Source organism: Natator depressus, chromosome 10, assembly GCF_965152275.1.
Source record: "Natator depressus isolate rNatDep1 chromosome 10, rNatDep2.hap1, whole genome shotgun sequence".
NCBI classification, from domain to species: Eukaryota; Metazoa; Chordata; order Testudines; family Cheloniidae; genus Natator; species Natator depressus.
The window spans coordinates 77866602-77893704 of record NC_134243.1 but is presented as its reverse complement, the minus strand read 5'-3'; the positions used below and the strand labels follow the sequence as shown (position 1 = coordinate 77893704).

Here is a 27103-nt window from a genome sequence, read left to right as displayed (position 1 = left end):
GAGTTTCTCTCAATGTGGACTTCTCAAACGTACTCATTTCCAGCCTGAACATGTTGGAGGCATGAACTTTCTCTGTACCACAGGACTGGTTAGCGAAGGGCTTACATTTGCCTACCCAAACAACTCCGAGAACATTCAAGGCAATATCAGGCAAGTAAGGTAGAAAAGTTGATTTCAACAGTTGTGAGAATGAGTGAATCTCAAATCCAAAATGAAGTAAATCAGAGAATAATTCCTAAGCCAGGGGCTAGTCACACCCTAGCTTTAAAGCAAACTAAGTACCAGGTAAGTACCTCTTCATCAATTGCTCTGGCAACTCTTATTTGCCTATAAGTTAAACATGCATGAGCAGACTGGAGCATCATAATGGTGCTGTCAAAGGCTGACCCAGCTCACATACAGCTGTAAGAGCTATTTCAAACAAGGTGCAACTGTCAGGTCCCTTTACGCTTTTCCTGCAGTAAGCTGAGGCTGCGATCCTGCAACAGACATGACTGTTAAGGCTAAGATTTAATCATGGTTATTTTTAGTAAAAGTCACGGACAGGTCACAGGCAATAAACAAAAACTCACTGAAGCCATGACCTGTCTGTGACTTTTGCTGCTGCAGCTCCATGGTTTTGCCTGCTACTGTGGTGGCTGAGACTGGGACCTGTGGGGTTCCTCTTCTCTCCCCTGCACATGCCAGGCTGTCCTCTGTTGCTGGAAGCCTGAGGGCCCCCTGAGGAGGCTGTCACCTGCAGGGGAACCCTGAGGAGGCTGTCACCCGTCGCTGGAACCTGGCCAGGTCCCCGCTGGCTGCCAGCTCCAGACCCACGGTCCCAGGGGCGGAAGCAGAAAATGTCATGGTCTCTGGAAATCACGGATTCTGTGACACAAACGTAGCCTTAATTATTGTACACAGCTGTACCCACAGGGAGCTCCATAGACTTCAGCTGGTTCACTGTAGTCCATCCATGTGGTGTACATTGCAGTGTCAGGGCCTAGTCTATCATATGTATTAATGCTAATCAGTAAATTACAAGCTAAATTGTGCAGCAGAAGCAGCTACAGAATTAAGCTCTCTCCATGGCAGTGTAGTGAACTGCTAAACTGAGACTTTCAATACTTGCAATTCAAATGTCCAAAAAAAAATCTTGTTAACCAAAGTCACACATATGCCTCTTATTTGCCAAACCCCACTCCCTACGCTATTCAATGCTGGAAATTCATCAGGTTTAAACAGCTAGATGTAAGTAATTGTAATAAGGTGCTATAGACAATAATTCTGCACCCTTTACCACAGATACAAGATGGAAACTACTGATGCTTGCAACATGGGTTTATGATTGCTAAGATTTGGGCTTTCAAAAAAAAGTGTGTGTAAGTAAAGGCTTCTGCTAGATCAACCCCATTTTATAATTTAATGAAAACTTCAGAGGCCCCCCACCCCAAAGCTTATGCAGGTGCCCCAGCGCTATATATTATAATGAAAAGTCACCTGTGTGAGAAGATTCAGTGTCATGTACACTGCTGAGAGCTTAATCTGTAATGGAAGAGCAGTAAGGCCCCTGCTGCGTCATTTGTTCAGCACCAGCTCAGAAGGAACCATGACCGCTCATGAACGCTTAAAGGGACTTTTTTATTCCTTGGGGGTTTACCCAGCTGCGTAATGAACAAGACCAACCCTGCTTACAGGTGGGTGCGATCAGAGCTTAACATGGTGCTACATATTTGGACAAAACATATTGCAGAGATGGGCACTACCCCGCAAGAGCTTGCAGTGGGTAAGAACTCACCTCTGTAGTATACAAACAAGCACAGTTGCCTTTGTTACATTTGAAATATGTATAATTTAGTATTTTTCTTGAGTATTTCATGGAATTTATCATTCCATCTTGCAGCAATCCATGAGACGTACAGAACCTAGGTGGTTGTTTTTTTCCTGCAAGGGATTCCTGTGTGAGATTCCGTGCCTGGATCGTTACGGTTATCCTACCTTTTTCTGCACCAATAATGCAGCACAGCACAGGAGGCAATTTTGGAGTCACCCTCCATGCTAAAAAGGGGCCAAGTGGGGAGACGAGCTGGGCAGGCTTCAGTGAGAATTTCTGCACTTCGGTGGGTTTCACTTTTTCCCTGGCATCAGCAAGGAAATGATATGTTTTACATAAGGTATGTTAAGCCTTAGCATGGCCATCTGTTTCCTGGGAGGTGAATTATTGAGCTGGACAGTCATAACACAAAAGTTTGAGGGGGAAAGTGAAAAGGCTTCCCATGTTTGCAGTTCGTGCTACAGCCACGTGAGACGGTCATTGTCCATGTCCTTAACCAAGTCTTGTACGAAATACTAGGAGACTACTCTAGTGGTCACAACCATTGGCAGGGGCTTCCCTGTAATTTCCTCCTCAGAAACCCTATCAGGCACTAGCTCAGTGATGACTCAGAAGGATGAATGCCACCTGTTGGATCACCAGGAGTACTGCCTTCCACACTGTTTTCCTTGCAAGTCTCCCCCCTGTACTGACCAGGCATGAGGCTGCTTAGAACAGCGCTCACTGTCCCTAACGCTGGCAAAGGTAACACCTTACCCAGTTCTAGTGCACCAAGATTAACTTTGGCTGGAAGGAACTGAAAGAATTGAAGAAAGAGCTGGCAGGGTGTTGCATTTGATCTCCAATACTACCGCTAGTTTTCTTGGCCACATGACCATTATTTGAAAGAAAGCTTGCAGAAGCTGTTTACAAGTGAAAATGATGGAACCATTGGACAAGGCACAGAGTGCAGCTGAGGGCACAAAAAATGTATATAGTGAATGTGTGTGTCACTAAAACAGACAACTGCAGGCCTGGATTCAAAACACTTCAACATGCGCAGGTGAGAGACGAATTGAGCAGCATTGTCCCTTCCATTTTCAGTTGCTTTAGGTGTACTTCAGCTGTACCTTTGGAAATTCTTCCATGACCATGCACATCTGTAGTTGCATACATAACATGTACCCTGAAAGACCCCTCGTTTTGCCAAGACGAAGTCCAGTTCCCAAAAAAGTGCCCATGACGCTATATGGAATTGTCCCCTGTAATTCTTTATTATCATGAATGACTATTTTAAATCAATCTTTAAAAAAAAAAGTTACAGAACGTGCATAAAATACAAAAGTAATTTACAAACAGATCCAATAGCATCTTCAGAACAGATACACAAATAGGAGAAATGGATTAAAAAAAAGACTGACTACAGCAATGCCTTCCGTGTGCCTTACACATCATGAGCACCGCAAGACCGAAAGGTTGGCTAATCAATGCAGCAATTTGTGCATGCCCACACACGGATGTTCTAGGTTGATTGTATCAGTGTCTGAGGAATGTCTCTCCTCCCACCCACCCTGCTCCAATAGTTTTTCATAGCTTTTTAAATACTGTAGGAGTTTAAGTGCCAATCACTCAAGCCATTTAGTGGACAGTTTGGAGATGAGAGAGTATTCTGCAGTACTTTTGAAAGTATAGTGACAGAAGGCACAGTTCACAACCTTATCATCCCTCAACAGTCTATGTCAACTGCTGACTGACTTGCACTGAAATCAGTCTATTAGCCACACATACTTTCAATAAGGAAACTATTCCAGATTATACTAACCAATGCTTCCAATGGAGTGGAGCCACTGTTGCAGGGATCCTTTATAAATTCTTTAGACATCATGGAAGTTGGTGACCCCAGCATTAAGCATTTGCAAATATAAATAAACTATGGATACATGATACAATATCCCTCAAGTTTCTACTCATTGTGGAAAGGAAGAACTTTCTCATCCTCTGATACTGCCAGCACCATGGAGTCCAGTTCCTGGGCAACACAAAGTGATGCAAGTCCCAATATTAAGAGAGAAAAGTGAATCCGTTACTTAGCTCATGTTGCTTTGTCTTATTTCACAAGAGGCACCTTGAATGAGCTCCCACTAGTATCTCCCATTTCAGCCTCCTACCATGACGACCTCATTTGCACAATTAGAACTCAAGAGCACCATTGCACACAGTGAAGTCTCCAGCGTAGATGCAAAACAAGAATCTTTTTTGCCCTAATATTTAGTAATAAAAATCCACATACCTTGACCACCTCAAGATGTAACCAAAACATTTAGCTTTACTGTAAAGTTGCATTTAAGAGCAATGGGTGTTTCATAAGCAATTTTTGGATGCAAGATATAACAGCTGGAGTGAGGAAAGATGATCTAGTTTAAATAGCCCAGAGATATTCATTAACATTGACAGCAATGTTTTGGGAAGGTCAGAATTAACATTTGAGCTTGATTACAAAATGACATTCTAATAACCCAACTAGTGGTCATCAAGTTGGAAAGTAATCTATTAGAATTTCAAACAATTTATTAAACCAAGACTGGTGAGTCAGAGTTATGAAAATGCTGCAGCCATTTGGAAGCAATAATGATTTTAACACTAAAATCAAAGTGTTAAGACATGAAAAAGATCAGAAGGAATAATAAGAGGAAGTAATTGAACACAAAGAATTAACCACAAGAATTACAAATATATTTAAATCTTGGACCTGGGGAATATACACAGCCTTTTAGGAAAGAAGAAACAATTATATATTCTGACAGCACTGCATCTTTGGTTTGTTTTCAGTGGTTGGTGGGACATGGATGGGAACCACGTTGTTGCTTGGAGACATATCATTTTCACGTCTGTCTGACATTTGCTTTTGAGAAACAATACGATAGATCTCTGGAAAACAAGAACAGGAACCAGTTACTATGTACATATTTTCAATCACAGCAACGCCAATAATTACTCAAGTTTAGCATCTTCTGGACTTTATATATAAACCAGCAAAGTTTGTCAATACCTCATAACAAAATGAGAAGTACAGCTGTGTGGGTAACATCATACAGATATCTTCACAATCAGTTAATCTGTACCATCACATTTCCAGTATCTTGTGACCAAGGCAGATCATTTGCTTTTTACAAGACTATTTCTAGTTCTCTACACCTTTGCTTTTATTGTTACTTCCCTTGAAGAGAGCTATTCTGTAGCCAGAACTTGCTAGCAAGAGATTTAGGGTATGGGAGACTAAAACGCCCATGCTAGTTTTTAAGAGCTGTAGACAGCTTTTGGTCCTGATGAGCGTAAGGCTGTGAATACATCTGCAGATGCTAACATGGATGAATGGAGCTGGTTGGCAGCTACGTTCCCACCTTTTGGAGAGGGCTCAGAGGGGCAGTTGCTCCTTTGCTCCAAAAGACCCTCAGGCCTATCTTATGTCTGATGTATTTGTTGGTGGAGACGCAGTCTTGGATTTTAAAAAATTCTGTAGAGGTGTCCAGACTATGGGACAGGCCTTGTTTCTGTTTAGATCCATGACACTCAACCTGGGGAGAGTTACAGAAAGTACTCCACGTCTGAACAGCAAAGATCTGACTTTAAATCTATAGGCAAAATTTGGACTCCAGACTGAAAAAATAAAGCTTGAAATGGAAAGCTCGGCTCAAATTCTTGTGCCACTCCTAGTGCCTCGAAGGTGCAGCACACACTTGGATTTGAGGCCTCACCTCAAAATGGCCTGTAGTGAGTGCAAAGCAGACCATGGGCATTAAGCATTTTTACAGCTGTCGTGAGTGCATCTCAAATGCTCAAAGAGAAAGAAAGCACAGTGTAACCATGGGCAGACAGCTGGCTTTAGCAAGGAAACTTGCCTCAAAATGGAGGAGTAAATGAGAGAATCTCATGCAAATTCTCATTCAAAACTACAGACCTCTTTCAAGCTTTTCTTAGGTAAGTGGAAAAGTTTTTTGAGCTCAGTCCAAAGCTACCCTAGAGTGAAGTATGCCAGTTGGTATTGTCTCACACTCTGCTACAGCTAGGGGAACTGTTCGGGGGGGGGAAATAAATGAACTTCTCCACTTAGCCGTTTGCTGCCCCACACTACACAGTACACCATGCTGCTGTAAGAGTTCCATATGAGTTCAGAAAGCTGGAGTACGAGACATTTGCACTTTACTCTTTCTTCTGGGGCAGAATGAGGAAAAAGCATAGCTCAGCAAATATCCCTCGCTGCACAGAAAGCTGTGACCCGAGTTCTTTTGGAGGGTCTCAGTCAGTTATTGGTACGATAACAATTGCCTGACTGGCACCTTATTTAACCCCAAACCAAGAAATATTTCTTCCACTAGAGAGTAGCATTTGTTAAGAATGTGAGCAACAAACTGCTTAAAAGTGAACAGCCAGACATTTCAACACAAGCAAATTGAGCAAACATGCACAGATAAGTCTAACATTTGCTGCTAAGGGCTGAATACACAGAGCTCTGTGTCTGCTTCTGTAGCTAATAGGAAGTGTGCTGGAAAGAGGGCTTCCAGAAAGTGGGGCTGGGATAAAGGTGCAAGTGAAGGGCTTTTTTGAACAAGTTAAACCCCAGCAAATGCAGTCAACAAAAGGACCAAACAGGCAAGTCAAACCTGAAGTTCTCCTGCAGGACAGACAGCACAAGTGCATACAGCCATCTGAATGCTGACTAGCAGGGCAAACAGACAAAATCACACGTGCCCAGTGCACAAGGCTTGTTGATAATACAAAGAAAATACCAGTATCTGCCAGTGGCACATTCGTTCAGAGAAGAGCAGCAAGTTAGGTATTCAGAACTGACATCCCACATCTCATTAAATACAAGAGGAAGAACCTGTTAGGATCATCTCAGTTTGACACAGTTGGCTACACAAGTGAATTGCTGATATAAGCAAACCCAACAGTTGCCACACCGAAAGGAAGAGGGTTTCTGGTTTCAGAATTACTAAAGTTTTCAGTCATGTCTTTCCAAAGCAGCCTGAAATAGCATTAATGGTCTCTTGTGCATAGGAGCAAGTTCAGGTTGGAGATGGGGTGAACTTCAATGAAATACACATATTCCTCCAACGGGTCTCCAGCACTTAAGTCCCCAGGATTGTGGAGATAGCAATTCTAAAGGCCCACACTGAGTTTATGCATCATACAAAGTCTGCTCTATAAGCCAAAAACCCACACACCATATCACCTCCCATGGAACACTTAAATTCTTCTTTAGATAGCACATGCAGCTCATCATGCAACAGGGCATTTCACCCTGAAGTACTGCTGAGTGGGGTGGGTTGGAATCAGAGCTCCTCAGGCACCAAGATCTTCCGGCCAAGTTTTACCATCGCACTGCTCCTACTGATGTCAGAGTTTCCTGTGCATGTCTAATGGCAGAATCTGACCTATTACTATTTAAAAACAAGTGAATGCTGCTGCCTTTATAGTTATAACTCACCAGCAGTGGATAACCTCTGCAGCCACCAATCTTGAAAACAGTACTTTCATGAAGAAGCATTCCTGAGCACACACTCCAGTGCATTAGTACCAACAGCCCTGAAACATTAGACATCACACCCATCCTGTTGCACAGCTGTGAGCAAAGATTTGCAGTTTACAAAAGAGCCTTCTGTTTTCATGTTCCCGTATCCTATAGGCTTCAAGCTCTCTCACCACCACTACCCAAGAATTGGATGGCAGTTCACAGACTGATGCACTATTGATTCCTCCTTTGGGTGCTCAAATTTACCCTGGTCCGACATGTGATAGCTACAGCCTGCCCTCCGCACGGTATTATCTTGTGGCATCAGCAGCAGAGGCTCTGAGGACTGCACGAATATCATCACCATATGAAGGCCTATGCTATACAACTGGCCAGTCCCTAAGGATTGCATGCTAGTGAAGATATGTAGGAGGAGAAAGATTAATACTTTACAATCCATTCAGCAACAACAAAATCCCAGTCCCTGTGAAGTGCTCACTGTAATCGGCAATCTCTGCTCAGAAGAGGCCTTTTACCACAACAGGGCTGGGCAAGTGACATTGCTCTAGGAGGAACCTTGCACAGGGCCTGCTTAGGCCACGGCTGTGTTGCCCTCATTCTTAGAAGCACCAAGCTCTTTAACAGGAAAATCCCCAAATTTTTTGTCATTGGCAGGAACCCCCCCACAGAAGTAGCGTTACAAATCACTAGGTGAGAAGGAAGGGCAGAGCAGCAAGAAAAAGGCTGATGAGGGGGTGGGAGGGGGGAGGAGGAGACAGCATGGCACACACTTGAGACCAGATTCCCACTTACACTCAGGCCACTGTACACTGCTCTGGCCATGCAGAGGACTTTACAGTGGCTGTAGTTATAACAAATACTCACTGTCAGGCCCCCGTGCATTGCCAGAGCAGCGTGCAGCAGTGCCCATGGGAATCAGGCCCTTGAGGTCTAAATGTTGCCTTGCTTACAATGCCATTTGGATCATCTGCTTTGGCTGCAGAAGGACAGACACTGCCTGATTTGGTAACAGTCCAAAACCTGTACTCCTGAGCAGCTGAACCCTGCACCAAGCTGGGCGCTCACTAGGTATGAGCTGCTACTCCATCTACACCCCATCATGAGCAACAAGACTGAGGAAGGGCATTCTGCCCCCCTCCACCTGCAATCGGGGTGGAGTACGGGCACATGTGTAAGCTGCCATAACAGCAGGGGAATCATCCTTCCCATACCCACGAACATTTAAAGCTGCTTTTAATAAAAGTGTTGTGAATGGCACTGTTCTTATCGGGTGCTGGAGAACCCTGAAGTTGGCCTCGCTGGTCTTACGCATTCCAGAGAAATGGCTCTAGCTAGAACACACACCAGCTCAGCTGGAGTGCAGTTAGCACTGTTGGGAGCCCTACTCCCTACAGGCTAGCTGCCAGTGCTTTGAAACACCATGTCAGACCGGCTCTGTGCAAGGTTGCATAAGCGACTCGATGTGGAAACAGCGGTCGCAGCCTGTTTGCAGCGCAGTTCCAACACTGCTAACACTGGGGGACGTGACGGAGCATTCAGAGTCTCTCCTTCTGTGTGTCACATCGGTTATTAGCCTGTCGGGTTTTCAGTTTATTATGGCTCTGATCGGATTTGCTTTGTAGAAGAATAAGAAGTGCTTCACCCTCAGACACCCTATTCATAGAGGTGTCAGGGCCATAACCCTTTACCAAGAGTAAACTGTGCAGAACAAGCAGGGGTTGGATAGCACCAACCGATTTGAACTGCACACACTTGAAGTAACCCCCCATAATCATTAGTAGGTTTTGGGTAGAAAGAGCCAGCTATGACAAGTGTTTTCAAGAAGTTTACTGGGAGAACATTCATCCTTCACATGCCAGTTGAAGTGTGGCTGGAGGCAACCTGCTGCTAATATATTTACTTCATTTTATCTCCCTGACACAGGAGCTCAACTAGAACAAGCCACATGCTCTCTAATCAGTAGAAGCGTTTCCTTAAACATGCTCCAACTCCCCCAAACAGGAACACCATCTGCATGCCCAACAATTCTTTATCTAATACACTGTCACCAACACGCAGGGAACATCTACATTTGTTGAGCAGCAACCAAGCCTTCCCGAAGCCAGTGAGGGCAGGATTTGATTCACTTATTCTCCAATTACGAAATGCACCTCATAAAGGAAAATTAAGCACGGAAATAGAACTTCCACTAATTATAATCAAAAACAACTTCTGGAATAAAAGATGCTGATAAGGGCATGTAAGACAAGGTAGTACAGACTGCTTTGAAAACAGCCTTCATTCATCTAGCTATTCCCCAAGAGGTAAATTGCTTCCTCATGGCATTAGTCTGACTGTCGCCCAGCTGTATGTAGATCAGACTGCAGCCTGGTGCAAACAAACTTTCAGCCTCAGCAAATGCCATTATGGAACAGTATGGTGCAGCAATAAACCAGGGGCAATTTGCTGATGAGTTATACATAATTTGACAGCTTTGGAAGAAACCAACCTATACAGCACATTCTATCTGCTGGATTTCCAGATTTCTGTTTCCTTTACACTGCCAGAGCTAAACTAAAGCTAAATACTAACACCTGTGCCAAGGGTCCTTACCTCTCCCAACAGTCAAGATGGGACGGGCAGTGTAGCTGAAGAGAAGCTATTCAGTTTGAAGTGTAGAACGCATCCATAAATACACACTGTGCAAATTCTGACATACATTGATCACATGGTGAAATGTACATGACTCTGGGAGATGGTGAGGGTATTTGGTTGCTGGGACTCGAGAGAAGCAGTCTTTCTAACTGCCCTCCACCAAGACACTTGTGCAAAATGGGCATGTCTCAGGCTGAACCTTGCGGACTGCCTGAAATGGAAGTGGATGGAGAAGACAGGAATACAACAAGCTTGCTAGCACCTGTCTAATGCTGTCTACCTATTACATGTCAACCACTCCCCTGCCCCACACCCAGAAATAGCATCAATAGATATACAGGTTGATAATGTTCCTTGTGTTTTCCAGTTTTATGGGATTTATTCTTTCAGCCTTAATTTTGGTATTCATAGCAACCACCAATGACTGATTGGAAGTTGGGTTGTTTTTTTTGTTGTTGTTGTTTTTTGTTGGTTTTTTTTTTTTTTTTTTTTTTAAGAGCCACAAATGGTGGTTAGAGGAGAAACTGGGAATCAGGACTCCTGCATGCTAATCCCAGCTCTGCCCCCAGCTCTACATGGACCTGGGCAAGTCAATTAACCTCCTTGGGCCTCTGTTCACCTGTCTGTAAAATGGGTACACTTATGTACAGGGATGCTGAGGGATCTGGGGTTGAAAAAAAGCATTTCAAGAGCCTCCAAGAAACATTAAAAATGTATTTTCAATTGCAGTAATAATTAAGTTCTGTTAAACAGGAAATTCATGAAGAAGAGCATCTGTCTCAAACATGTAGCATTCTTTAAAAAATCCTGACACTTTGGGTACCTCCTTTGTTTGTTAACCAATACCTGTCTGTTCTTGAAAAAACATGCAAACTACCTAGTAATCAGCAAGGACTGCTTCATTGTATGTACAACAGATGTAAGCTCAGACAAGATCAATTGCAATAAGTAATTGTCCTACCTCAAAGTGATCTCCAAGGTAATTCATGAATATTGAATGATTGCGTGCAAGTTCTCTCCTCTAATATTTTCACACTCTAATATAGCTGCTGGCAGTATGGTCCTCTTAAGTGCATTTTAAAGACACAAAGTATTAAATTCTCTGGCCTATACATGGGCATTTTCCAGATAACACCACATTCAAACATAGCCTAGTGCCTCCTACCACAGGAATGGAGGGTGGGTGGGTGCTGAACAATATAGAGGCAGGTATATTTTAGAAGTAGGACAGCACTCCTACCAGGACAGGTCAGCCAGGCAGGCACAGGATAGATGCAAAGGTATATGGGCTAGACTCATTCCTGAGTACAGTTGCAGGGGCACCACAGAGGAGCTGGTTGCAGCTCTCTGATGCTGTGGTTGGTTCTACCCCAGACCTGGTCTTGTGTCGATTATAGCAGTTTAGAGGGCCCTCTGGGCTGTTCTAATCTGCACTGGCTGACTATAGCCCGCAAGGGGCAATCAACTAGGGAGAGCTGTCAGAACTCAACATGCTGCAGGAAGTGGGGTTCAAGCTGGCTATGCTGGTGCTGTGCCATGCCTGCTGGGAATTACCCTCACACAGGTGTGGCCAGTTTCCAGCCATTATGCACTGCTTGTGCAGAGTGGAGAACATCTAATGTACCTGCATGGCCCCAGCACCATAACATCCGAGTGCCTCACAATCTTTAAGGTATTTATCCTCACAACCCTCATGTGAGGTAGGGTACTGCTGCTCTCTCCATTTTTTACAGATGGGGAACTGTGGCATAGAGGGGTTAAGTGACTTGCCTAAGATCACACAGGATGTCTGTGACAGAGCAGCAAATTAAACCCGGGTCTCCCAAGTCCTAGGCTAGTGCTGTAATCAGCAGGCTAAAGAATCTGGCCTGCGGTCTCTAAATCTAGGAAAAATTCCATGTTCAAATGGCAGAGATGCACGCAATCTGCAGTTCCTCCCCTGAACAGCACACGCAAACCGCACCAAGCATGACGAGGCTCACCTGTCAGAATAGTCTGGAAAGCAGCTTCCACATTCGTAGAGTCTAAAGCAGATGTCTCAATAAATGATAAGCCGTTCTTTTCTGTGTGGGCAGAGAGAGAGAGCGTAAGTTACAGTGCAGGCATCGCACAAGTGATTCCCATCAAGCAGCCCTCCTGTGCCAAAGACCAGATTTATTGGCGTTCGTGTTGAAAACCTTGTGTATCGATATAAGTGTAGTTATGAAAACAAATGTTCTCTTCTAAAGGGTGTAAGGAGAACAGTGCTGTAACAGGGGTAGTCTGTCCCCTTAAGGACAATAGCGTCTAGGGGGTCAGCCAAGCCTTGTTCTGTAGCATGACCCCGCTGAGAGGTTTGGGGGGGTTCTGAGGTACTCAAGGGATTAAGAAAAGGGCAGAGGCAGCTATGGGGAGAGAGGAAGTGGTCACAGGGAGAATACTTTGTGTTTGGGGAAATGTGTGCTACTGTTCCTTTAAGGGTCCAGGGCCCAGAGCCTTGTAAAGAGGGTGGGGCAAGGCTCCCTGCTCTTCCAACCAACCAGGACCAGCTCTGGGAAACAGGGCTGTATATATTCTGCCTCTTCTCTGAAAGCAGGGAGACACCACCAGAAGAAGGTTACTGCCCAGGAAGTTCTCCAAACCCAGGGAGAAAAGCACTCAGGTAAGAAGGGCCAGCTGGGGAGGAGCTGGTTAGAGGCCACAGCTGTCCTGAATTAATAAGCACAGCCCTCCTTGTTGGGCTTTGGGCTCCTGTGCCAAGGAGGAGGCTGGGGGATCCCTGCACCTAAAGGGAAGCTCTCTTTGGGGGTAGGCCAATTAAACTAAATAAATTAGACCCTAAAAGTAGGGGGATATTGTTTAAAGACTCTGTATGAGGGTGGTTTATTTCTGAACTCCAGAAGAGAGTTAGTTGAGGGAACCATGCCTGCAAGGCCTCCCCATACCATGAGGAGACACTAGGATGGCCACCTGCCCTAAATGCCCAGTGCCAGTAACCACACTCACATGCTGCATGTTTTAGGCACCAGTCTACCCCAGAGGCTTATCACCCCAATATGTGCTAGTGAGACTTTATAGCAGTGGCTCTCAACCAGGGGTATGTGCACGGCTAGGGGTACTCAGAGGTCTTCCAAGGGGTACATCAACTCATGTAGGTATTTGCCTAGCTTTACAACACGCTACATAAAAAGCACTAGCGAAGTCAGTACAAACTAACATTTCAGAGACAATGATTTGTTCCTATTGCTCTATACTATACACTGAAATGTAAGTACAATATTTATATTCCAATTGACTATTATATGGTAAAAAATAAAGTCAGCACTTTTCAGTAACCGTGAATGATGACACTTTTGTCTTTTTATGTCTGATTTTGTAAGTTGAAGTGAGGTGAAAGTTGGGGGTATGTGACAAATCAGACTCTTGAAAGGGGTACAGTAGGCTGGAAAGGTTGACACACACTGCTTTATAGCACTTCCACACAGTGGGGGAGCTTCCAGGATTACTCCTCACCTAGTCCCATTTCTCAGCCCCGCCACAGCAACACTATGAGGTGACTTCTTGAACAAGGCAGTGCTGCTTCTGAAGGGGTAAGATTAGGGTGTTGTTCCAGTGTCATGTAAAGGAGAGCTTGGTACCCAAACTTTAACACCCCCCCCCCCCCAGACATTATGGCACTTCACTTCAACATCGCCAGAGCACTAAGGTGTGAGTCTCCTCAGGCAATGAGTGATCACTCAGAGTGAGGGGAGGGACAAGGAGTCGGTTTTAGTTCCTTTAAGTTTGACTTCCATGTTGTTTCTTTCATGTTACACTTAACATCCAAACGTGAGGTTGAGAGAATGGAAGGGGGAAACCCTCTTGGAAGCATCTCAAAGCTGCCCCTTTGAAACTGACTTCATGGAATAAGACTGTGTCAAAGGGGAATGATTCTCAGGGATTTTGAGTCCAAAATGCAGTTTGAGTGTCCTATACTTGCAGGCAAACAACCTCACTTGGCCACAAGCTGTGTGCAAGCACCTGCATAAATCAGTGACTGACTTATTAATGCAGGGAACCCAAAGCCATGTTCCAGTACAAAAGAAACTTGGCCTGAAACTTGTTGTTTATGAAGATGGCAATGACTGACCCAGGCAGGTGACCCCAGAATTTAATGGTCCCTTCTGGCCTTAAAGTCGATGAGTCTGAGAGACAAAGCTCTCATTTGATTAAAAAGGCCTTACCAGTTGAGTTTGGTACCTGCTGGGTGTGTTCAAAAACAATTTGAACCGTCCATGTCTTTATATTTGCCTTCTTCACTGCTGTCTACAGCTGTAAATCTAAATGAAGCATGGGTATGAGGCTGGGGGAGGCTGTGCGTCCCCCAAACAGCCAGGTGCGGCCCCTCCCCCACCCTGCTTCCTGCTCAGCAGCACCCACCCTCCTGGTGCTGGGGCAGGAGCACCTGCCCTCCTGGTGCTTCAGGGCTAGGGATGCTAGCCTGGGGTGGGGCCAGCAGCCACGGTGGGGGGCCCCTCCCCCCTCTGGACTCCAAGGGGGAGGGTGCGGAAGGGGCAGGGCCTTGCCTCCCCCAGCTGGTCACATGCCACCGCCAAAATAAAGGCTGCTTGGAGGGATCAGCAGTCCTACTACACAAGAGACTTAGGGTCTTAGCATCCCTGAGTGTTGGAGTTCAGGAACACATGAGATGCTGCATCTGGGTTTAAATGGATATTGTCACTGCACAAATGCCTCTGGCTGATCCAAGGAATGGCATCAATATTAGTGCCATTAGGCTGCTTGCTGAAAGAAAAGCACTGATGTCTATGGGGAAGTGTGTTAACAGTGGGCTGAGAGGGCAAGTAACTCCTCACTCCTTTGTTCTTTAAAAGCCTGTCTGTATTTGGCTGCAAAGAACTCAAATCCCCAGAGAGGGGTTACCATCAACAAACTATATTTAATCCACTAACCTGCAAAAGCTCTGGCCTCATCCGTAGGGACTGCGCGAAGGTGACGCAAATCACTCTTATTACCCACCAACATAATGACGATGTTACTGTCAGCGTGGTCTCTCAATTCTTTCAACCATCGCTCCACGTTTTCATAGGTAAGGTGCTTGGCAATGTCATAAACCAACAAAGCCCCAACAGCCCCACGGTAGTACCTGGGGGCAGACATGTATTCTTGAATCAGCAATGAACAACATGATTCAAACAAACAGTCTTCCTCTGTGCCGTAATAGAAGGTGAATCAAATCTGACTCACTGTGCTGTTTGACAATCCATTCTTAAAATAAGCAGACTCAGTTTCATTTTGTTCTCATTTACCTTGTGCTTTAAGCCAGACAGTTATTCCAATTAGCTAAGGCCGCTGCATGGGGACTAGTAGCGTCCACTACAGCATTAGGGTTTCTGCTTTTATGATAAAACCTCAGAGCAAAAAACTTAAAAGGGGTTATAAATAGTTTGTAGTTAGCTGCATCTCCAAGCTCTTTACACAGTGGCAGGGCTGGATTAATGCAGGGGCTTTAGGGGCTGCAGCTAAAGGGGGGAGCCTGCAGGCCCTATGCAGCCCGCTGCTTCTTTTAATCCGTCCCCTGAGCCTCGGCACCCCCCGGGCCTGGAGTTGCAAGCGCCAGCTCACCAATGTGCCCTTGCAGCCCCTAGGCGAAGGGCGTTCAGGGAATCTCTGCACACTGCCCCTGCTCCCAGCACTGGCTCTGCAGCTCTCACTGGCTGGGTACTCCAGCCAATGGGAGCTGCAGGGGCGGCCTGCAGGCACAGGGAGCATGCACCTTGCAGAGCAGCCTGGCCCCTCTGCCTAGAGGCTGGACACGCCAGCCACCTCAAGGAGCAGAAGAGCATTGAGCCAGGGGAGGCAGAGATTCTGCCTTAGCCCTGCTGCACCACCAACCAGGAGCCACACAAGGTAAGTGCCTCCTGACCAGAGCCTGCACCCCACACCCTAATCCCCTGCCTGAGCCCACTCCCTTACTCCAAACCCCCAGGTGCCCCACAAAAATCTAGTAGCCCCGGCACCACAGGAGAGTTAATCCAGCCCTGCACAGTGGGCAAGTAATACTGCCACTTGCAGCTGGACAGAGCAGCAGACAAGTATGGTGACTTGATCAGGAACTGACTAAAGAACCTGGGGTTTGGTTTAAGACTGTTACTCCAGAATTCCATCCATATATTAGGGACATCTGATGTACTTTATAAGATCCCAAATGTCCCATTTCCTCCCACCAATATTAAAATTGTTTGAGGTCTAACAGGCCCCAAACAGCCCCATACACTGTGCTTCTGAAGGGGGCCAAATTAATCAAATATAAAACACCGAAGACCATTTTTAATCTTGAAACCTATCATACCACACAGATGTCAAGGACATTAAAATGCAGTAAGTTTGCACACACAATACCATGCTTTTACCATTCTCAGGTTTAACCACTTTACAGGGAGATGTTTTCCAGCATTCATTATGGCACAAAGGATTCAGAGTTCCAGTTTCTCTCTGATTCAGGAGAAAAGTGAAACCAAACACTAGTTCTCGTAAAAAATATACACTATGCTTATCACTTACGCTGATGTTATAGCTCGGTATCGTTCCTGTCCTGCTGTGTCCCATATCTGAGCCTTTATTGTCTTGCCATCAACTTGAATGCTTCTTGTTGCAAATTCCACTCCAATAGTGCTTTTACTTTCCAAGTTAAACTCATTGCGCGTGAATCGAGAAAGGAGGTTACTCTTGCCCACACCAGAGTCTCCAATAAGTACAACTAAAAAGACAAGAGTCATCAGAATTGCACACCATCTGCAAATATACTGAGCAATTTTTATAATTAGCTTTATTCACAGAAACATTCACTTTTCACAATGAGATGTGGGAAAAAGGCGGCAGCAAAGCCAAGGCAGCTGTCTTAATTTAACTGCTCAAATATTCTCCATGCTTCCAAACAAGTGGAGATACCAAAACCACCACCATCTGAAGAGGCTCTTTTTACCATTATTTAATTCAAATCTTAATCTCCCAGAGTAGTAAAATACTCCATAGTTATCTAGCTACTTATTATGGTAATGAGCCATATCTGAGCACCTCACAAGGGCCAACAACTTGAATTTCACATCAAGGTGATCCTTGGAGTAAGGTCAGCTGGAGCTTATCAGTTGTGTTTCTGTAACAAGAGTCCTGTGGGTCAGATCCTGGCCCTCAACTAGATCTCCTTTGTGTCTTTTGGCAGGGGACAAGCTTCCCCAAGGGGAAAGTCAGGGATTCCTAACACCGGGGGAATCCCTGGGATGCAAAAAAACCAACAGTCACCTTTGTCACCTTCTTGGGTCTGGTAGGATACAAGCAAAGCCACAGCCCAACACATTCAGCAATCCTCTGCTGGCAGCATTTGCTTTAGGGTGCTGCTTTAGCCAGTGTAATTTAGAGCCGTCCATCACACCAGGGCAGTTTTGGCCTTTGCCCAGCTCCAGAATGAGTAGAGCAGAAAGATATTAGAGCCGCCACCATTTTGCCTGCCAATTAAATCCAGCTCATCCAGACACAGGAACCTGGCCCCTTAGGACTACAGCACAACTTCACACCAGCTATGGTTTGGGGATTCAGCTATGGTTACATTTACAGAAGGAGACTGACAGAAGGTCCAAAATCCAATTCCTGGAGAGGGTGATATAGGCTTGGGTATAACAGGGATAGAGGTAGGCTTGGGTATAACCTAAGCGCTCACAACGGAGTGGAGGGGACACATTCGAACCCTAGCCATGCCACTCCTTCGATTCACAGCAACAATGGCCCAGTAGGATGATCCTATGCCCTGACAGTGATAAAACACTGCACTGATAACAGGGAACATAAACAGGACAAATAAGGGCCTAGAGAAGGAAGGCAGATACCCTGGGAGTGAGTCAACACCAGCAACAGCAAAGGAGAGCCCACAACTGCATGGCAAATGATTTTGCTGGCCAACATTTGTTTTTAAAAGTCTGCAATATTTGCTCATAGCACCTCAGACTTAGCATTTAGTATTCCAGCACAGGTATGTTGAGGATGCCTTCTGAAATAGTCACACTCGGCCAAGGTCTAAGAAGAGTGGAATGGTGTAATTAAACACAGCTCAAGTATTAAAAACCAAGCCCAGACTGAGTTCTAAGTCTGCAGAGAACTGCTGCAGCTTAATGCAGCAGCCTTCCCAGTTTCAGACACAGTGGACAGTGTCTTCTGTGCCTGATTTTAAAAAATTAATTAAAAAAAACACTAAGGAATTTTCCTTTATTATAAAGGCCATTGCACCAGTGACGCACCTTCTGAACTCCCCCCCTTGCCACAAAAAGCAACACACACATTAGCATCAAGAATGGCCTTAGAGGGAGTACTTCATTAAAACATCTTTCTGGCTTCCTCTGCCAGCTGACTCTGCAAGAAGCTAGCCATGCTGCAGAAGTTGTACACAGCACAAAGTCTCGGTTAACCATTTGTTTAGATAGCCGATAGTTTATTAGGCTTGACGCATCCACATTTGATACAGACAGAATCTGGCTTTTATTCAAGAATGACAGTTCAATATTGTCAAATTTCAGTTGTCCTCCCATAACTGATTTTGCTAACATAGGACATGCAGGACTGTAACAACCCAGGTGCAAGGGACAAGTCTATTTAATTTACTCCTGGGGGATTTCTGCTCCACTGCGCACGTGCAGAATTTGCAGATTTCTTTGCTTCCCTGCAGAAAAATGTCTTGCTGAGCCAGAAGCAAAGGGAAGCCACAAGAGTGGTCACATGCCCCTCCACAGCAGTGTGGGCGAGTGGTTGCAGGCTCCCAGAGCAGCCAGCTGAGAGGTAAATCACTGTGGGGAAGCTGGAGATGCCCTCACCGGTGCCAGGTCAGACCCCTCCCCCCAATGCATCCAGACCCCCAGCCGAATCTCACCCCATGCACCCAGAACTCCTCCACTGAGCCACCAGCACATACACCCACACCTGGCTCTCCTGAGCCCTACACAGGGCTAGGGATGCCCCGGCTGGTGGCTCCTACCTGCTGCTGGGCTCAGCTGCTATTCCCTGCTGGGCTGGTGGAGGAGCACACTTCCACTACAGAGTCGGTCAGACACCCCACACACACACACTTCTTGCCCCATTGCTCCTTAACTGCAGGGGGAGGGGTCACTATATGGGGGGTCTGTCCACCCAGATCCCCCAGCAAGCACCACCCCACTGCATTCAGACCCCCACCTCTGCACCCAGACCACTCCCCATTGAGCCCCCACACTCAAACCCCCACCCTGACAAGCCCCATTTCTATGCACCTGGACCACCGTAACGAGCCCCCTGCACCCAGACCCCCACCAAGCCACACTCCCCCAACACCCAGACCCCTCACCCTCGCTGAGCTCTAACCACCTGCACCTCCCAACAAGCCCCTGTGCATCCAGATCCCCACTGAGCTGCCCACATCCAGCTTGTCCCACACAGAACCTCCTCATCCCACACCTGGATTCTCCCCCTCCCCCCACTAAGCCCTCCCACACCCAGATCCTGCCAGGCTGAGCCTGCCTGCCCACACCCAGTGTGCTTGACAGGGAGGGGGAGGGCCCCAGGGTGTTTCTGAGGCAAGTCCAGCCATTGCGCTGTGTCTGGGTCAGGTGCAACCTCACTGCCAAGTCCATGCCCTGGGGGAGAGGGAATGCAGGTTGATCTCCCACCTCTGTGCAGCCAGTGGCCTGTGCTCCCCACTGCCATCCCCTCATTTGTTTGACAAATAAAATTTGCAGAATTTTAAAATGTGTGCAGAATTTTTTTTTTGCTGCACAGAATTCCCTCTGGAGTATTAAGTGTATCCGTGTCACCTGACAATTTACCATAGGGTTTTCGTTTTGTTGGCAAAGCTCAGTAACCAACAGGACTAATGCAATCTTTAGACGCATAAGCATGGGAATCTCAAGTACCTGTAGAGAGGTCTTCACCTCTGCATTTGGCACTGGTGCAACTGCTGCTGGAATACTGCATCCAGTTCCAGTCCCCACAATTTGAGAAAGATGTTATAAACTGTAGAGGGGTCAGAGAATAGCCATGAGAATGATTTAAAGATTAGAAACTAAGGCATGTTGAGAGACTCAGAGCTCAATATATTTATCTTAACAAGGTTAAGGAGGTGACTTGATTTGTCTATAAGTACCAACATGGGTAACATATACTTAATCTAGCAGAGAAAGGTATAACATGATCCAGTGACTGGAAGTTGAAGCTAGACAAATTCAGATTGGAAATAAGGTGTAAATTTTTAATGGTAAAAGTAATGAACCAGTGGAACACTTTACTAAGGGTCATGGTGGAGTTTCCATCACTGACCATTCTAAAATCCAGATTAGATTATTTTTTGCCTAGAGGATTTGCTCTAGGAATTATTTTGGGGACGTTCTATGGCCTTTGTTACACAGGAGGTCAGACTAAATGATCACAATGGTCCCTTCTGGCCTTGGAATTTATTAATCTATTTTGGCAAGGTTAGGCCAAATTTTTAAATAGCTTTACAATCACAGAAATTGCATACTTGTAGAAGTTATTGGAAGGGGGAACCCTTCAAATCCCTTTTAACCAAGTTATATCTCGTATAATCATCAATACCTAGCATCCAGTTGTTATGCTAGGGATTGAAGAGTTTTCTCGTTTAGGTAAATTTCTGCTTTCCCCAAGTTCCCTATCCCCAGCAGGTTGTGCAGTATGACTCTGTAGCATGGATATCAGCTAGCTTAGCTATCCCTGCTCCCACCATCACCAATATTTGCTATTTTTCCTGAGTATTAAACATGAAAAACTTCAGTCATTCCACAAAACTTGCCGGGGTTCTCTCTCAACTAGCCCGAGTCCCATGTTGTTGCTGACAGAGAACATTTACTGTGCCAATTTCAAAAGGAGCTACAGTGATCCAATTAAGTGAAGAAAATATCAAGGGCTTGTCCACACTGGCACATCCCTGAGCTTCAAGAAAGTTGCAGCGCTGTAGTGTGAAAAAACACCCCCCTGAGCGCAGCAAATTTCAGCCCGGGTAGCTGCGCCCCTCATGGAGGTGGGTTTTTTAGAGCACTGGGAGAGCTCTCTGCCACGACTACACAAGCCGCGTTAAAGCGCTACCGCGGCAGCACTTGAATGTTGCCAGCGTAAACTAGCCCTCAGACTCTCTTCCCCCATCTCTGTATTTTCTCCACTTAATTGGGCCATTGTAGCTCCTCTTGTACATGGCAGGGGAACTTCGCACATCAGCAGCAGATAAGGCTCAGCTCTAAGCCTGGCAGAGGCAAAGGCAAGATTATTCTTCTTTTAAAAACTATTAAGAAGCTGTTCATAGCTAACACACAGATATTGAAAACTAAATTTGGTAAAACTTAAAGCCTCTTCTTCCCTCCTCACGTACCCACTTCAATTCTGGCATTTTGATACCATCCAATATTCTCGTGAATTCTTAAAAATTAAGATTTTAAATCATTCAGAAGCTTAATCCCCTGCTTTCAGATTGTGCAGTGTGTTTCTAGCTCCAGAAGTTAGAACAGCTACTAAAATTCTGGTCAAAACTGAAGTGTGGGAGAAAAACTATGATGACCAAAGTGTAATTCAAAGGTCTCTAACCATCAGGGCTGCAATGTAATTATGTATGCAACTCTGGGGTTTCCAAATGGGTTTTATGGCATTTGTTTCAAGGCCTAAATTTGCCACACAATGGGCATTAGCAGTCACTGATCTAGGATGTAAGACAGTAAGTCCCATACTTTGGAGCAGTCTGTATCTGCACATGGCAATAGGGATCTGAGAAGTATCAAGGTAGAGAGAGCAGACGAGAGAAAAGGTTTAAAAAAAAAAAAAAAGGGCTACAAGACAACGACTCAGGCTTGTATAGAGCATTAAGGCTGGGCATCTGTATCAGCCACAGCCCTCACAGCAGCAGAATGAGGCCCAGAGTGCTTCCATAACCCAGCTTCCCGAGAGCCACTTTCTTACTGAACAGTACAGCTCATTACTCTTTGCTAGCAAACTGAAACTCAATACAGTATTTTTAAAAGGCGCCTTGGCAAGTGTTTTCCCAGTTTTCAATTGAGACACTTCCTTTTTAGTCAGCTTATCTGATTGCAAAACATTATTTCTCATTTGTGAGTTCACTCTCCCCTGCCAGGTTATTTTCTTGTTATTGGTGAATGAAGGTAAAAAATATGGCTGTTTTTATCCTCAGTATGACCAAATCTCTATGAAAACAGCATCCAAGTGAACAGATCTTTGGATATATTTATAGTTAACCACTGTGCAACGGGGAAAATATTATACTTTTGTTAAATCATACTAGAGTCAACTGTAATAGCAACTGAACTGTTGATAGCCTAAATCTATTTACAGTTTAGGAGACTCTTTCTTGTGAGTGGCAATTAAAGAAATCAAACCAGGCTTAAAACCCTTGACACGGTCCTTTAAACATGTGATACCACCAAAGCTAGCATGTCCACGATCTAGAAGATCAAAAAAATCAAAGAGATTCCAATTTCTAATAGTTGGCCATCCTCCTAAAAGGGAGTCCTTATCAGATTTATGTTTACCTAGTGCAATTAGTGTTAGCATGATACTAAGCACTTGTACAACACTTTACAACACCAACAATTTGGCTAAATGTTAGTAGTTTTACTATTGCTACTGCCATGGCAATTCCAGTATTTCGGTAAAGAAAATGGAATTCCTTTAGTAATTGTAGTTTGATTTTTTGTATTATATTCTCTAGATTGAGTGCTGTGCAAGTCTAAAACATGAATATAAATTCAGCACCGTAGGCTGCATGAAAACCAAACTATTAAGATGAAAAGCCAATGACAAAAGCTGTACAGCTTTTGTTCCCATGTTTAACCTTTGCCTTAAAGCTTAAAAGCAACTATTTTCTAAAGTGTTTCAACTAGCTAGTGAAATTATATTCTCCGACTCCAGTTTAAACATTAATGGTGAACCCATAACTACAAATTTGCATTGTCTAATATATCACTGATAAAGATTCATTTCTGTATAGCCCCTTACTAAAAGGATCCAAAAAGCCCTTTGAAAGTATCATTTCACCCATTAATGAAATATAGCCACCTATGGGGTGGAATACAACAGCTAACTGCATCATCATAAAGTTTAGGACACATTTACAGGTATTGAAGGGCTACTTCTGAAAACACTTGGATTTATTATTTATGCTTTTGTTCCCACCACAGAGAGCTGTATCTAATAACAAACCTTTCCTATATTTTATTATGTCTTTATATCCCTTATACATGTGAGGAACTCTACAAGAGTCTGCAAAGTTACTACACTATCCTTCATCTCTCTCCTTAAAACCCACTTATGCTGTGATGATCAAAACCTCTCTACAATGGCTAGGCAGTTGTTAAGCAGTGATAACACATTATGTTTATCCTCTCACTGCTAAAGGAGGAGGACACAAGATTATCCACCTACTGTCTCATCTTATACTAACACCGTAAGCATTTTGGGGTAAGGGACAGTCTGTTCTGTGTATTTGTAATACATAACACAGCTCAGCTGGAGCCTCTAGGTACTACTATAATACAAATGAATAAATACAAATCTTGTTCTCTACATTCATCAGAGGCAGCAATGAGACTTGCTACATCACAAGAAAATGCCCTCACTTGTAATGGAGAGAGAGGTCCAAATAGGGTTTACTACCATTCCAAATAGCAGTGGCTTTCAAGTGACCGGTTTTTCCATAAACAGAGCAAGTATGAGACAGTAATGCAAGATCTGAAACCCAGACCAACAGGTTTGCACAGCTTTAGCAGAGCTTCTTTGATTTAGTAATCAAGTTAGAGAAAAATGAGCAAGATGCAACTCCTCCTCCTCCTGTCAAGCATATCTAATAGTCAGCTGATTGTCAGTGCAGTCAGGCCCAAATTCAGAAATGGGGAAGTGAGTTTGCTGGCTCACTGAGCTATAGCTCAACGAAACATCCAGCCAGTTGGACAACTTTTATTTCCATAAATATAGAACCATCATTTTGGTTGGAATAGTACCTACAAAAGATTCTTTTACAGAACTGAAAGATCAGGATGAGCATGGAAGAGTTTCCCAGAAGGTGTAACTGACAATGTACAGCAAAGTCATCTTAAGATTCCTATAACATATCCAATACATAAATTCACAGTGGGCAACAGTTTGCACTGTCTACTCTAAGGAGTGATCTGCTGCTTAGATAACAGGCTGGTTCTACAACATGAGTCTACATTTTATATTTTGATAAATTCAGATCTAGTCCTAAATAGGGTCATAAGAGGGCAGTGATTGTCACAATGATTCCCCCTCCCCCCCAAAATAAGAGTAAAAAAAGCTTAAGTAACTGAAGATCATAGATCTCATCTGCTTTCTGCAGTGCAGCCTCTGAGTATTCTGGCCATTGCTGTCTTTCAGGCAGTCCAAAGATAGGAACCAGAAGGGCAACACACTGGAGTGGGACAGCCAGAAATGACAACCCAATTTTTTGTAAGTCCCACTGAACCATGCTAAAGCCTTGAACAACAGAGTCAGGAGACAGCTAAATTGCAACAGCTCCTCTGACTAATTGTCACTGTAGTGTAGGTTGGCCCATACCCTAAGCACCAGCATTATCAACACAGATTTAGCGATAAGGTTGTCAGCCTCCGATTCTGCAGAACAAACATTGTAGGTCCTATACAAACAGGGGAGGAGGAGTGTTTAATCCACTGGGTGGGCGTGGGAGGAGATATCACCCACTTTAAGGTAGGTTGAAGATTGAGTTCAATCTCCTCATCCATAAGATCTCCCCTATGCTCACTTTTTTTTTTCTTGCATTTCCTTCTTCCGGAGATAAATGTGTAACATTTGGATTAGAGAAGTAATCAGTTTATATAAATTTAAACTAATTTTGCATTTTTCCATACAAAAGACTTATCCTTTAATATGTCCAATTTATACAATTTTTGGAGTGTTTGTGATTTAAGATGGTGGTTTAATAATTCAGTGTAAACAGTAGTGTAACCAAGACAAGAGCATTGGATGTACTTAAATTAATGACCACCAGGATGGCTTTTCTACAGTGCAAAAAGGGAAATGGATTGTAACTTGCCAGGTAACAATTGCTGTTGTAATCAGATTCCCTGACTTGGTTTTAGTTGTAATATACATTTACCCTGACATATGGTTGTATTTAGGGAAAAGTACGGTAAAAAGCTGCTTTCCAAATGGAAGAACATACAGAAAAGTTTACTTAAGTTATTGCACAGTTAAATATAGGGAGAGAAAACCTTTACATTCTCTCTTTTGAGGTCCATCCTTAAGTGCTATGACAGGAACATTTCAGAGCTCCTTTGCTATTACAAGGTACAAACTAATATTTTCAATCCAGTGTTCAGTACATGCAGATTTCCACTATAGCATTACAGCATGTGGTTACATCTGAAATATTTTCAAAATAGGCAATTTAAGTGTTTGATTTAAAGTTAGTAAATACTCAATGTCACCATTTCACTGTGCTTTTGCAGCATGTCTTACTTGTGAAGATTTCCAACTGCTGTTTCATTCGGCAGAAAGATAAATGTTAAATGGACCATTTTGTACATTCTGATGCATCTTTAACAAAACTCAGTTGAACCAAAATGAGAAGAATCTGCTTAGGCCTTGGAAAACAAGGAATTTCTGCCTTAATCTTCCGGGAGCTTTATGAAGTGACAAGACAGGAAGTGAGATCAGTGGGAGTGAGATAATGGTTACAGTAATCACTGGAGCAGAACTCCAACACAGTATGAGGCAAGTAATGCAATATTTACTACTGCATAAAACTGTGCTTATGATGCCAATGTCAACCCTTGAAAAAGCACAGTTCTACCTGAATAGTGTTTAACTTGTAAACTGTAATAGGAAGTGACTTCTACTCTCCCTCTGCACAACCACTAGTTATTTTATTCAGCACATTATATTGACTGCTCTTAGTTCAGGAGCAGAGCAGCAGCACTGCACAAAGATCATAGCCCACGATAGCTGTTTCACATTAAAACTGCCCCAAGATTTAGCTGGCCATTTTAGAGTAGGCTTGTCGAAAGCTACAGCCAACCACTCCAAGGCTAGTATATCAATACTCACACCTCCATATTTTAAACCAACACTCTACAAGGGCAGAAAATCTGAAAGGGTTTCGGGAGTTTTATCTTTGGTGATCATCATTCAGCCTTCTTTGAGCAATAATAAGGCTCCCTCCAAAACAGATAGCTTTAAATGGCACGTCTCCATCTTATAGTTTGATTATAATTAGAAACTGAAATATAAATGTTAAATTACTGGTTACCCTATCAAACCAAGAATAAGCATCTCTGCAAACCATTTCCTCAGTCCCACAAAAGAAAACCAATCTTGGGGTTTACTCAACCCCCCAGAGAGAAATCAAAGACAAGGAGGTTGCCCTGGGAGGATGACGGAAGTGGCTTACGAACTAGTTTTTATAGTGAAGCAACCTCCGGAATACACTTCAAGGCATCCTCTCAGCCAACGTCAGAGGCGGGGGCACACCAACCACTACCACCAAGAGACACCTTGTCCCAGTCCACGATGCGGGTAAGGCTAGGTCAGAAGGTATGGGAGAGGAGTCCGATTTCCCCGTGGGCCTTTCAATTCAGGGCCCTGGCCCAGAGACTGGAGCATCCCAGGCAGCATCTTGCACGTTCACAGGGCTGGCCCAGAAGGGGGGGGGCTGCTCCTCCCTCTTCTCTCCCCCCCCCCGCACTTGGGGGAGGAGAGGCTGGCCCAGAATGGGGGACGTGTCCCAGGAGATGCTCCGTAGGGGCCCCTCTGTCGCGGGCCAGGGGCTCCGGGACGAGCTGTCCCTGCTGCGGACGGCGCTGAGGTTGCAGGGCCTGGGAGGCGATTCCACCCCCCCCGCCCCCCCCGGAGAGGTGACCCCTCCCCGAGGGCAGAGCCCCCCGCGGGGCCGGGGCCGGGGCCGGGGCGTGGGCGGGGCTGGCGGCCGGCCCGCCTACCTTTGAAGAGATAGTCGTACTCGTCGTCGCGGGTGCCCATGGTGCGCGGAGCTAGAGAGGAGCCGCCGCCGCCGCCGCCGCAGGAGTCAGCAGCCGAACCCGGGGCCCCTCCTTACGGCCGCTGCGGCACTTCCGCTCCCGGCGCCCCGCCCCGCCCCCCAC

The 27103-nt window shown here is 44.9% G+C and overlaps 1 protein-coding gene across 1 annotated transcript; it reads right to left on the bottom strand.

Moving 5' to 3' along the window:
- Nucleotides 1-3042: 3042 nt before the first annotated feature.
- On the bottom strand, nt 3043-27103 carry RAB11A (RAB11A, member RAS oncogene family). Its single transcript, XM_074966580.1, has 5 exons — nt 26942-27103; nt 16500-16695; nt 14888-15081; nt 11942-12022; nt 3043-4720 (listed from the first exon to the last, which is right to left on the bottom strand). The coding sequence occupies exons 1-5, from the start codon at nt 26979-26981 to the stop codon at nt 4581-4583; spliced, it is 651 nt and encodes a 216-aa protein (XP_074822681.1). The 5' UTR covers nt 26982-27103; the 3' UTR covers nt 3043-4580.